The sequence below is a fragment of the Aspergillus lucknowensis genome (genome assembly GCF_044049455.1).
Source record: "Aspergillus lucknowensis strain CBS 449.75 chromosome Unknown BJX67scaffold_7, whole genome shotgun sequence".
Lineage (NCBI taxonomy): Eukaryota > Fungi > Ascomycota > Eurotiomycetes > Eurotiales > Aspergillaceae > Aspergillus > Aspergillus lucknowensis.
This window is the reverse complement of record NW_027263551.1, coordinates 520,353-532,910: the sequence shown is the minus strand read 5'-3', so window position 1 is coordinate 532,910 and position 12,558 is coordinate 520,353. Positions and strand designations below refer to the sequence as shown.

General features: G+C 51.1%; 6 protein-coding genes across 6 annotated transcripts; 2 read left to right on the top strand and 4 right to left on the bottom strand.

The window, feature by feature from the left end:
* Positions 1–195: 195 nt before the first annotated feature.
* On the bottom strand, positions 196–1,481 carry BJX67DRAFT_346607 (DUF202 domain-containing protein). The gene is made up of 2 exons (XM_071028430.1): positions 786–1,481; positions 196–661 (listed from the first exon to the last, which is right to left on the bottom strand). Exons 1-2 carry the CDS (start codon positions 1,141–1,143, stop codon positions 351–353), a joined length of 669 nt encoding a protein of 222 aa, XP_070889098.1. The 5' UTR covers positions 1,144–1,481; the 3' UTR covers positions 196–350.
* Positions 1,482–2,979: 1,498 nt separating this feature from the next.
* On the bottom strand, positions 2,980–4,299 carry BJX67DRAFT_307469 (NADP-dependent oxidoreductase domain-containing protein). Its single transcript, XM_071027083.1, has 2 exons — positions 4,033–4,299; positions 2,980–3,966 (listed from the first exon to the last, which is right to left on the bottom strand). The coding sequence occupies exons 1-2, from the start codon at positions 4,199–4,201 to the stop codon at positions 3,113–3,115; spliced, it is 1,023 nt and encodes a 340-aa protein (XP_070889097.1). The 5' UTR covers positions 4,202–4,299; the 3' UTR covers positions 2,980–3,112.
* Positions 4,300–4,857: 558 nt separating this feature from the next.
* BJX67DRAFT_307473 (class I SAM-dependent methyltransferase) lies at positions 4,858–6,151 on the top strand. The gene is made up of 3 exons (XM_071027084.1): positions 4,858–5,117; positions 5,172–5,455; positions 5,516–6,151. Exons 1-3 carry the CDS (start codon positions 5,061–5,063, stop codon positions 6,015–6,017), a joined length of 843 nt encoding a protein of 280 aa, XP_070889096.1. The 5' UTR covers positions 4,858–5,060; the 3' UTR covers positions 6,018–6,151.
* On the bottom strand, positions 6,073–7,569 carry pfa4 (putative palmitoyltransferase with autoacylation activity Pfa4; the record flags this gene model as incomplete). The annotated part of the gene is made up of 5 exons (XM_071030923.1): positions 6,073–6,476; positions 6,522–6,600; positions 6,657–6,956; positions 7,011–7,182; positions 7,235–7,569. 5 exons carry the CDS (start codon positions 7,567–7,569, stop codon positions 6,073–6,075), a joined length of 1,290 nt encoding a protein of 429 aa, XP_070889095.1.
* A 167-nt stretch (positions 7,570–7,736) lies between these two features.
* BJX67DRAFT_307462 (putative DNA mismatch repair protein) lies at positions 7,737–10,844 on the top strand. The gene is made up of 3 exons (XM_071027082.1): positions 7,737–8,253; positions 8,299–8,687; positions 8,735–10,844. Exons 1-3 carry the CDS (start codon positions 7,847–7,849, stop codon positions 10,465–10,467), a joined length of 2,529 nt encoding a protein of 842 aa, XP_070889094.1. The 5' UTR covers positions 7,737–7,846; the 3' UTR covers positions 10,468–10,844.
* A 101-nt stretch (positions 10,845–10,945) lies between these two features.
* Positions 10,946–12,532, bottom strand: BJX67DRAFT_307282 (D-isomer specific 2-hydroxyacid dehydrogenase family protein). Its single transcript, XM_071027076.1, has 4 exons — positions 12,154–12,532; positions 12,025–12,100; positions 11,689–11,972; positions 10,946–11,629 (listed from the first exon to the last, which is right to left on the bottom strand). The coding sequence occupies exons 1-4, from the start codon at positions 12,299–12,301 to the stop codon at positions 11,046–11,048; spliced, it is 1,092 nt and encodes a 363-aa protein (XP_070889093.1). The 5' UTR covers positions 12,302–12,532; the 3' UTR covers positions 10,946–11,045.
* Positions 12,533–12,558: the final 26 nt, after the last annotated feature.

Genomic DNA, 12,558 nt, shown 5'->3' with positions numbered 1-12,558 from the left:
AGCCCAGCTTTCTTCGCAGAAGAACTTGTTGCCTGAATCGTGAGCTTGAGGAGCCTGAATCACGCAATAAGTCTTGGCGTTGAGCAATCCGCAAGAGGCCCCAAAGGGAATCGCCAACGAATCTCAAATGGTGGAATTTCCCCGCTAAGAAACATTGCTTATTTTGCTGGTACATGGTTGTATATTAAGAGATATCCCCCGAGAAATGCATTTTTCCGACATCCACCTCTGGGTATTCCAATGCCTTCATTGCAAAATCATGTCGTCAACATCATCAAGGTCCTACCGAAACGGCGACAAATACGGATAAAATAAAAGTCACCAGTGTTATCTGTCTCGGTTAGTTCAGATCACGCACCTCGACTGTTTGAGGAACCCACCGAGGTCGTCAAGAATCCAATGCAGTTCAGCTCCCAGCCGCCCGCGTATATCGTTCCCAGCGCTATGGCACTCTGCTGTTTCCAGAATCGATGCGCCCCCAGCAATGCCGTCAAGATAGCCGCACAGTGACAGGTAACTGACAGCGGGACGCCGACCTCGTGATATCCGAGGCCCCTTGCGCGATTAGGTGATTGTAGGCGGAAGAGCTGCGCGATGAGAACCCCTTGCATCGCGAGGACGACAGATGTGCGTATGTAGGCGAGGAAGGTCCGCTCAAGAGCTAATCGGCAGTTCATCGTTAGCTAGGTATTCTCGACTCGATCACGATCTCCTCCTTGCGATCGATAGAGATATTCTCCCGTGGGAAAAATGCCATTCCGAACGTGAAACCGACCGAAACTCACCGAAATGATCGCGATTCTTCTTTTGCGGCACTATCAAGACCACATTCCTCGTCCAAAATCGCTGGAGCCGCCCGAGAACCCCTGTCCGTGGCGGCTGGCTGCTCTGACTGGTTCGGGAGACGGTGCGACGTGTGTTGATGCGGTATTCCCCGGATGAGATCGATGCGCTCGAATAATCGTCATCCTGCTGTGTCTCGATCTCTTGTAGCTCCAGAGTATCCGGATCCCAGTCATCGCTCTCGCGGCGAGAGGATGAATGAGCGGTTGTGCCGGTGTAGGAGGACGACTCGGGTCTCCGCTGGGTGGTCACCGCGGGGTGCGGAGGGCGAAGGTTGGAGTCATGGAGGTCTTCTACCATTGTCAGGCGTGAAAAGAGCGAGGCCACATAATTAAGGTGTGCAAGAAGAGGAATATTCGGCGACACGGGACATCCGGAGGCGGCATTGGAGGAGGGGTCAGGCAGTCGCTGTTTGCGAACAGGGAATTTTCTTGGAGACAAACAGGAATGCGGTTATCGCCGCCGAATCACGGCTTCATCAAAAATCTGGGCCGAGAACGGGCGAGACCGCGCGAATTGTGATATCATTCGCCCGTTGCCCCACGAATTTGCCTCCGCCGGCCTCTTCTGCCGAGAGTGCAAGTATAATCATGACATGTCCTTTACCTCTGCAAAAACCTCTAATAATTCCAATTCACCATGCCATCATGTCATTGGCACCCACATGTATTCAGAATTCTCCGTAACCACTCGGCCCTACCGCGACAATCATAGCAGAGTCGACGCATGGATGCGAGTTCAACACAACGCCAGTGGGATTGAATTAACGAACAATGAAGCCAGCAATATCGTCTAACTGTTCAAGAACCCACTCACGACACAACAAGCGCATCTCCTCACCTGCCTTGTGTTTGCACCTTGTAGCCCTCCCGCGGAAGTTTTCAACCTCCGAGTAGATACGTTCAAGCTCCAAGCAAAGATACTCCTAGTCAATTCTCGCGCCAGTCGGGTACCTGACTTCGTGGAAGAAATCGGTGGGCGTTCTGGAGCGCCAGAATGTGTCTCCCAAATACGATCCTACCGCCCTCTCGACTGCGACAACTTCTGTATACTGTATCAGGTTCCCTACCAGGCAGAGTATCTCTGCGGGAAGCCGGTTGAGGTAAGTCTCCCGATGAGGTTTGTATCATATATCCTTGAATCTCCTACGTGGCCCTCGGCGAGCCCGGCTGATCGTATGCTGTTCCTGGGGACCGGAGAACAGGTCTATAAAGTTAGTTACGGGGGACATCAGGACCTTTAAAAGCTCCAGGCAAGACCATGTACTGTTACCTCCTGACACACCACCGGTAGCCCAATGATCCTGGAAAAAAAAAAAAAAAATTCAAGCCAGGCGAAGATAGTAGATCATCCAGCCTGCTTCATTCCTCCGATGAAGTGCCCCAATCACAACTCTTATATCCCCGCCGGAGAGCGCCCAGATTTTGTGCTCGACACTCGCCAACAACGGTCATGGACGGTGAACCCTGTTAGTCTCTCGCCATGAACCTCGCAGGTTGCCCCGTGTCGGAGGGCCATTGCAAGCAGGGTTCTATCAATCTTTTTTGGATTGCACAATGCCTGGATTCTCATCGAAGGGAACCTGGAGTGTATAGAAGTTGAAATCCTCTTAGTATGAAATGCCAGAGAGGCGGCAGATCGACTTGTGCGAATGGAACAAAACTAGGCGCATATTACTGTCATTGAGGTCCGCTATATTCTCGACATTTCATTTCCCTGACCACGAATAGAGGGGAGGGAAAGGAGGGCAAGGAGGGAACTTGCTCATGCGAAAATAGCGAGGCCATGCACGGCTTCGCCAGCAGCATTTATTTGTCACCATTTGCCTGTCAAAATCAACACCCGGTTTGAGTTTTGGGTTGTACTCCAAGATGTCCACTTCCTAGTTGCGAATATAGCATAGTCTAGCTCTTCTCTGGGAGGGCCATGACAGGCGTTTGATCTGCCTCAGTTATATCGCCCACGTACTGTGCATTTTGTGTCCCATCGATCTCATCTATCTCGTTTCCTTAACGAGCTAGGTCAAGCCTATTTAACAAGGGCGTCAGAGTTCGAATCTTGATGCTTCAACTGGGGCTGAGATGACGATAGCTAGGCTACTTGCTCATAAATCGTAGTTTGAATAGTGTTCCGAGACCCGAGGAAGAGCTGTCGTCAACTCCAAGCCAATGAATTGGGTATGGCATGATCATAGTACTGTTGATACAATCTACAGCGCATATTGATTCAGCGATTGCGGTATATTCATCAATATCGACTGGCGTTATAATTACGAGAGTGGCACAGTATCCACAAACAAGGTCGAAGTGAAGGCCTCCGGGTACCTGCCCCCGGCAACATCGGCTTCCTCTATAATGCTCCTAAACTTCTTCTCCTCCTCCGTGGTAAGCTCCACCTTCAGAGACTCAATATTTTCCACGAGAGCATTGACCCTCGTCGTTCCTGGAATCGGGAAGATGTCATCACCCTGTGCCAACAGCCATGCTAAGGTCAGCTGGGTAACCGAGACGCCCTTAGAAGCAGCGAGATCCTTCAGCTTGTCCACAACCTGAATATTCTTTGGGAAATTCTCCTCAGTATAACGCGGAAGCCACGATCGAATGTCATCTGGGCCAAGGTCCGCCCGTGATCGGATTTGTCCAGACAAAATCCCACGGCTGAGAGGCGAGTACGCTACTACCGCAACCCCGAGTTCCCTAGCTGTCTTGAGGAGATTGATTTGGTCCGATTCGATTTCGAGCGAGAAAGGCGAGTATTCCACCTGCACCGCGGCGATGTGATGAACCTTGCATGCACGGCGGAGGGACTCGCTGCTGCATTCGCTGAGACCGAAGTACTTGATCTTGCCTTCGGCCTTTAATTCGACCATAGCCTGCACGGTCTCCTCAATGGGCGTATTCGGATCGAGACGGTGAGCGTAGAAGAGGTCAATTGTTTCGATACCAAGACGCTTCAGACATTCGTTGGCACATCGCTTGCAGTTCTCGGCGCTGGTGTCGGTTACCCTCTCGCCATTGACCATGCGGAAGTAGAACTTGGTGGCGAGGAAGATGTCCTTGCGTTTTTCGGGGTTAGCGGCGAACCATCTGCCGATGAGCTCTTCGCTGTCTCCGTATAACATAGCTATGTAGCGAGCATCTCGTTAGTATCTACAAATCGAAGTTCCGTAGGCAAATACATAAAACTTACCAGTATCCCAAAACGTCTCTCCAAGTGCATGCGCTTTATCCAGCAATGCCAACCGCTCCGAATCAGGCTTGATCGGACCATAGAAAGCGCTCAAGCCCATTGTGCCGAAGCCAAGACGAGTAACCTCGGGGCCATCTTTACCCAAGGGACGAGTTGGGAGGGGCGCCATCTTGCAGAGTTGTCTTTTTCCGAGCTCTTGTTCTTGCAGTGGGGATGTTTCATGCAATAAGAGCCTGCTGCTTCCCTTGGGGGGGTTTATATGTGGTTTCGAGCTTGATGTCCACGTGGATTTAGCGGATTTAGCGGACCTGGGTCAGCTTCGGGTCAGCAACGAGGGTACCGGACCTGACCAAATAGTTTCTCACAGTCTGGACGGTTGCTTGCAATTGCTGAAAAATACGGAGCTTGGATCTGGGCGGGGCTATGATTGGTGACGTCGTATATATCTCGTCCAGACGACTGTGGGTGCGCCGCATATGCCCCGAAGCAGCACCAATCCGCTATCGAGCCAATCCGATCCACAGTCTAATTATTCAGGAGTATGTCAAAACAGGCTCGAATAGTAAGAAAACTGACGCAGGGAGAAGGGACCTCGGGAGCCCTTTCGCCTTACTTTACTAATCGGTCAGGTCACCATGGCACTCGCGCGAGCTTGGCAGACCAAGGCAGATTGACTCAAGGTCTGCCTCTTCCTCCCGATGTCGTGGCACACATCCTGTCCTGTTTCAGGAGGTGATTCGTCCTATCAAGAAAGAGTCAAGATTCATGGAAGTTTTTGATTCGAAATGAAGACTGCCAACTGCAGGAGGAGAGGCTGATGTCCTCCGACATCGGCCCCGACCTCTCCTCCGCATTTCCAATGCAACATATCTATAAAAGGGAGACAATTGCGTGCCGAAGTAATTATCTCAAGCAGATTTTCTCTAGAAGCTGCAGTATTCGACGAAGATTCCCGTCCAGTTCAAGACTTCTCTCATACTCTCTTCTGACTGAAGTCCAACGCGATACCCAACCCCGCATCGGTTATCATGGCCCCGACTCCCGATAACCAAACCAGTCAACCGAAAGACCACTGGTCGTCAGAGGTGAGTTATCGACTATGTATTTCCTCCCGTATACGGAGCTAATTCGTGAGAAAGGCATATTCAACTTCAGCAGCCTTTGTCCCCAAATTGACCCAGACTCTCTTGCGGTATCTCGACCCCAAGCCAACAGACAAGGTTCTAGATATAGGCTGCGGAGATGGAAAGTTCACAGACTTATTCCTTCCACACGTCGAGAGAGTCCTAGGCGTCGACTCCTCTCCAGCGATGATCGAGGCGGCGAGGAAAGACTACGGCGGAGAGAAAGCTGATTTTCGCGTTTTAGACTGCTGCTACTTAGAACAGGACGCGTCTGTTGCTAATGGGACATGGGATAAAGTGTACGTGCTCACGTATTTGTGGAGGTATATGATTAGGCTAATTGATTATGCCAAAAATAGAGTATCCAATGCTGCGCTCCATTGGATTCTCCGAAATGAGAGCACGCGTATTTCGACCTTGCGAGGGATATACGCGAGTCTCAAACCAGGTGGAACATTTGTCTTCGAAATGGGAGGGCATGGAAATGTAGGGGAGGTCACCACGGCGCTGATGTATGCACTTGTTCGACAAGGTGTTCCAATTGAGAAAGCCAGGGAGGTATATCCGTGGTTCTTCCCGTCGGTATCGTGGATGACCAGTACCCTGGAGAGCATCGGCTTTAAGGTAGTCAAGATGGAGATGGAGCATCGACCCACGCTGCTCACAAGCTCGGTGAATGGCGGCTTGGCAGGTTGGGTTCGGCTCATGGGGGCTTCATTCTTGGAAGTGCTCGCTCCCGAAAAGAGGGAAGCCGCCGTGAAAGAAATTTGCGGGGTCCTGGAAATGGTCGTGACTCGGGCGGAAGACGGTAGCCAGTGGCTTGGATATGTTAGGCTCAGGGGTACCGCCCAGAAGATATAAGAGTGTTGGTAGTCCGCTATGCTTCCGGTCTATCCGGGCTCGGAGAAAGCTATGCTCAATGCGCTGCCTGTCTCTGTGCCCGTTGTTGCATCAAAATGGCCAGTGGGATATCCTCTTCGTCGTAGAACTCCACTTCTTCGTCGACACCGAAATCGCGTAGGCGTTCACCTTCAGAATTCTTCCAGGCTTCCTCGCCTCCAACGGAGCCGTCATCACTAGCGCCACTAGATTGTTCCGATGAATTATCTTCTGGCTCATCGAACCTCACATGGAACGGTTTGCGTCGCCCAATCTCGGTAGGGTTCCTCCGACGCCTCAAGTCTTCCTCTTTCCGTCTATTGAAGGCCTCAATCTCGATATTGCTAGTTGGTGCCGATGCGAAGGCAGCGCTGTTGAGCTGATCCCTCGAGGGCAGCGGGATACGATCTGGATCTGGAGGAGGCCAGGAAATGCTAGGGTCTATCCGGTGTGAGAGAAGTCTATTTGGGATCACGCTTGACCAACCTTCAAAGCCGTTTTCCTCATATTCCAAACCAGTGCTCCGGTCAGGCGTCCTCGCCAATGGCCAGAACCAACTTATCACCTATTCGATGAAGTATTAGCCGCCATCATCAACAGTACTAGACAGAATTCACAAACGTTAGCGCTTCCACCCATCCCAGCTTTGATATTGGACCAAATCCCAATATCATAGGGAAACTCCTGCTTCTTAATTTGTACCTGAATCCCTCCTGGGCCCGGCAAGAAGCCCCCAAAATGCCGCGCTCGTCGGATAAGAGTCTCATGTCGTTCAATTTCCCACGATTCAATTGTGGTGGTGTTTGAGCCGAGGGTCCAGAGGGTCCGAACAAGAAGAATGGACAGCGCGAAAACTGTTAGACTATTCACAACGAACAAAATAAATAGGTGACCTATCTGTGCCGCGCTAGGTCCCAGGTACTTGGGATAAGTCCGTGTTAGTCCGGATTCGATACGAGGAGGTGGCTTCCTTACGCTCGGGAGGTGTCGAGAGCTCCAAATTATCGACACCCGCTCAAAGAGCCGCGTTTCCAGATATCCCATGCCAATGACAGCATAGAACAAAAACCGCACAAAGTGAGGAAACGTAAAGTGAGAGACACAATTAGAAGTCCATGGACAGTGGTGATCCATCTTTGGAATGCACCTACGGACAATGTTAGCAATGGTATCGGCTATCCGGCTGTCGGATTACTGACCTTCGACATGTCTTGCAGTGATGGGCTCTTGGTGGTTTGAATGCTTCGCATCTCCGGCACCATCGTTGACGACCAGAAGCCTCGTCAGCTTCTACTTGCTTTCGATCAGGGGGCGCCCATCCTTTCGGAATACGGCCAGGATCTACTGTGCAGGATCGATAGTAGCATATCCAAATGCACGAGGCAAAAATGTTGATACGCCATAGTTCCTCCCCTCTCAGGGGTGCTTCGTCAAAATAAAGGAAGAAGTACTGTGACGTATATGCTAGAAACGCAATCAAGGTACAAACTGCAGGAATGGCAAGTCGGGAGATAGAGAATGACGAGCAAAGCATTTTCTACGTGGCAAGCTGGTCTCACTTCAACCAAACCGACAGCAAGTCAGCTGGAGATTCTTTGCCAGCACGCGTTTTGATGACTAAGCTCACGTGCGCCGCTCTCCCATACAGTACAGTGCGTGGAGATACTCTGTTTTCTTCTCCAACCATCATCAATTGCTCCAGCTAAGGACTGCTACATATCATTTATATGACAAGGTTATATCTTTGAAGGGAGCTTTGCAGCTTACGTTCAAAGAATGAGACGCCAAGTACGTTGTTACAGCGTTTGACGATGCCAATTGAGGCTCTTCCTTCAGCTACGGCTCAGGCCATTGGCTCAACATCCATCATTTCCGATCCAAGCTCGATCGTCAAGGAGCTTCTGGACAACTCTCTAGATGCCTCGGCGACCTCCATATATATAGAGATATCCCAAGATACTGTCGGATTGATCCAAGTCAAGGACAATGGACACGGCATCCCACGGACCGACCACGCACTTGTATGCAAGCGTGCCTTCACGAGCAAGATCCGAACCGTCGAGGACCTGAGGAATGTGGGTGGAAAATCACTAGGCTTCAGGGGTGAAGCATTGGCGGCCGCTGTCGAGATGTCTGGTGGTTTGACCGTCATTACGAGAGTTGAAGCTGAGCACGTTGGCTGTTCTATAAAATACAGCAAGGATGGGGAGCTACTAAGGTAAATTGCCATGATGCCTCATACTTATGCTAAGCTTATGTTCAGTACGGAGCATGTATCTCATCCAGTTGGCACTACCGTTCGGATTTCGGATCTTTTTAGGCTCATCCCAGTTCGACGCCAGACGTCTATGAAGAACTCCAAGAAGACGATAGCGAGAATTCGGAGGATGGTCCAAGCATATGCTATGGCTCGCCCTTGCGTGAGACTATCTCTCAAGGTCTTGAAAGCTAAGAATGAGAGTGGAAACTGGATGTATGCTCCAGGGAGAGACGCTACGCTCATAGAGGCAGCAATGAAGATTGCAGGCACAGGAGTGGCTTCCAGTTGCATTGTCAGGGAATGGCCAATCTTACCCTATGCCGATGGCGAATCCCAAAAGGAAAGCAGTTTGGATTTTAGGTTGCTAGCGCTGCTTCCCAAACCTGGTTCAGGTACATCACGCGTTGAATGGCGCAACCTTATGGGCTGACGAGAATAGATCTAACCATCTTCAACAACTCAAGCCAATATATCAGCATCGACAGCAGGCCCGTATCGTCAAGACGGGGAGTCGCACAAGATATTACCAGGCTATATAAATCTTATCTTCGTTCGGCTGCTCCCCACAGTGGCTCTACTCCAACCATTACAGATCCCTTTCTTTGCCTCAATATCCGGTGTCCAGAAGGAAGTTACGATGCCAATGTTGAGCCTCTCAAGGATGATGTATTGTTCGAAGACAAACAGATGATGCTTTCGCTGGTGGAAAATCTCCTACGAGATACTTATGGCGAATGTGCACATGCAGATGCCTCAGTATATGACTCGTTTGATCTAGGCGTCACGCCACAGGAGAGTGCCTCGGGCACTCACTCGTTTGTTCGTCCGGAAGCGAAGCCCACGACCGGAAAGGGAGCTGACTTTCGCTCTGTCATTCGATCAAAGAACATGAGGGCAACAAATACGATGACCGTAATAGACGCTTCCGGCCAGCAGAAAGCTAGTCCAACACTCCACAATGGAGTTGTATGCCGTATATATCCACAGAGGAATACAGGCAACACAAGTCCGCGCGACCCCAGACAGGCCAGCAATATAGACGTCGGCCTACCAAGTCCAGTATCAAGCTTGGAATCACCTCAATCAACTATGATCTCCCAATCTCCTTCGTGTAATCGAACGTTTGCCTTAGGCACATCCAACTCGCAGGTTTCGCCGACTACACCGGTACGGAGCGAGACTCGACGGCAACAAAGAGAACGTGACCGAGAGCGATACGGCAATGGATCCCTAGATACATGGTTTCTGAGACTTTCCCAGGCCACACAGGCGCCAGAACTGACTGAGGATCAGCCTGGAGAGGACAGTGGGCCTTCATTGTCCCAGCTCTCCCAACAACGATTCGGTTCTGCGGAAGTGGGCCCAAATGGCGCACCATTCCCCGAGTCGAACAGTTCCCAGTTCACTGAGGCTACACATGGCCCATCTCTGGGCTTGAGAGCGTCGCAGTCGCCTTCGAATACACCAGAGCCAATCGTCAGAGCCGGTAGCAGGCGCCTTGACCAATGGGCTGCCAGACTATATAGAGACTCCCATCCCGACCAAAACCCCGAACTCCAGAAAGCTCTGGAATTCGAAGTGAGAAAGAAGGCTGCTATGCAAGATAAGCGGATGCAACTGAAAAATGCCGAGGTGTCCGCCCTAAACTCCCCGCATCGAAGCAGGTATCTCGCTGCCCGCGCCGCTCTTGTTACAGAGCCCCAGCCGGAATTGCCGCTGCCGGGGCTGGGAAATGTCCCAGACTCCGATGAAAAATCAAAGCCTGTTTTGAGTCCGCACGACCCAAGAGCTTACCTCATGCGCTCGCAAAATGGGCAAGGCGCTGGCACGCAGAATAGTTTGAAACTGAAGCGTATTATATCGAGCAAATTGCCTTTTGAGAGCATACCCCCAGGGAATGACCTGCACGATGTTGGCATGAAATGGCCTGCAGAGCACTCGGTACTCTCCCTCTCATACAAAAAGACCTCCAAATATGATCTATATACACGATCTGGTACCCGAACCGAGGCTTTTACTATACCCAATATAAACGCTGCAGCAGAAGCCTGGAGCCCCCGTCTGTCCGCGTTGATCGTAGCACAGTACAGAGCCCCAGAGAGCTCCGATATCCCAAACCCACAACTTGATTTCTCCGCTATAACCCGAATTTCCAACGATGTTTCTTCTTGATCGTACCGCCTTTCCATCATGGCCTGGTTGATCTTTCCCACTATTCAGCATATAACTCGCGAGCCATGATTCTACTTGATTTTTCTCCAAGATGATTTCAAACAATGTTGACTGTTTACGAGATTGCCTGTGCAATATATCGTTAGACCAAGCCCGATTGTTTCTTCTACCGGTGTGTTTCCATTCCGTGCTTGAGTGATCGACCGTTCTCCGGTGCCAGCGACGATGTGAACCGAATGCCCTATGTATGATTAGTACGCTTCAACATGATGAATCCATGATCTTCCCCGGGTAGTAGGATTTCTATCTGAAACTCCGAGCATCGTCCAAGGTGAAATCGCTTCACTTAGTTAGATCTTTCCTCTAAATATACCAGCCAATCCCAAATGCAATTGCTTTGTCGGAAATAACTACTCTGGGAAGTAATGAATTTACCTGTTTGCAACTCCCCAGTTAGCGGAATAGAATCACGATCTTGGATTCCTTATTGTTTATATTCTTCTATAGCACATTGCATCCAAAATTGTTATTGTCTCACTATCTTTAACCAAAAATGTATATATACTCTTGCAAGATATTTAATATCCCCTCCCTCGCTTATACGAATTTACCAAGGGCTCCCCCCTCCGGCTTCTATCAAGATTAACCCGTACAATGTCAAACGAGCGGAAGAAATACTCCTCCCCAAGCGCACTAACATGCGGACTAATCTGCACATTCGGCGCATCCCATAACGGATGATCCTCAGGAAGCGGTTCGGGATCCGTCACATCCAGCGCGGCCCCGCTCAACTCCCCGGATTTCAGGGACGCAATTAACGCGTCTTGATCGAGGACTCTTCCGCGGGAGATGTTCGTTAGGTAGGGGTTGCGGTGGTTGGGTTGTTTGTTCGCGGCGAGGACGGCGAATTCTTCGGCGCCTAGGAGGTGTGTGGTTTGTGGGGTTAGTGGGAGGCAGACGACGACGTGGTCGAGGCCTAGGGAGAGGAAGGCGTGCAGGGAGGCTTTGTCTATCCCGTGGTGCCAGGAGATGGGGAGGGTGCCGTCTGGGTCACCAGTTCCGGGGACGATATAGTGCGGGTCGCGGCGGGAGGAGGGGGTCGGCTTGGGGGAGGCTGTGAATGCGTAGACTGTTGCGCCTAGGGCGACGGCGACGCGGGCGACTGTGCTCATCCGTTACTATCCATTATTTGTGTGGGGTTATCTAGGGAAGGAGGGTTACTTTGTCGGCCGATACTCCCATAGCCCAGAATACCGATCTTTTTCCCGACATGATCCTGAATGCCCTTGGTATACTCCAGATCTCTGCTCCAGATGTGCTTCTTCTGGTCCTCATACGTAACACTGAACTTGCGCGAGGCCGCGAGCCAATTCAACAGCGTCCATTCTGCGATTGGGGGCCCGTGGATCCCCGAGCTTGTTGTTACAGGGATCTCGGTGTCAGTGAGAATAGGGTGGTCGATGACCTTGTCTAGGCCGGCTGAGAAGAAGTGGATGAATTTGATGCTGCCATACAGTTAGCATCATTCTCCCCCGCCTATTATTGAGCGTGACATACTGCCCGGTATCCTCGAGGTTAGGCAGGCACGGCAGGTGGCCCAGTGTGACAATGATACTTGCTTTCCGTGCGCTCTCTTTGCGGCCGTTAGATTTGCCCAATGGCTAGGAAAGCGAGCGACAGGCTCACCAGAGGGAAGCGGAGCTCCGGGCTCTAGAACCAAAGAAGTGATCTCCGCATCTGGGAACCTGCGTCGGATTTCATCATAGAATGAAGCAGGGAATTCCAGGTGAAAGGCGAGGAGGATATTCGGCTTCGGGAGAGAGGCGTCGCCCATGTTGAAAATGTCGGCAGAGATAGCAGAGAAGAGGGCGGGAATCGCCGAGCGAGAGCCATTTCAAGACGGAGCGGGGTCGTCTTTCTTTGTCTGTAATTAAATTATCGACTCCGATTACGGATTACTCAGCCCCCTCCCCCCAAGCTGGGGGAATTGACGAGTGAGTCGTTGGAGACAAAGCTCTTGTAGCAAGATGGTCCCATCGGCACGCAAGATATCCTCATAGCTCAAGGTATGGGCTGTACCCTATCCAGCAG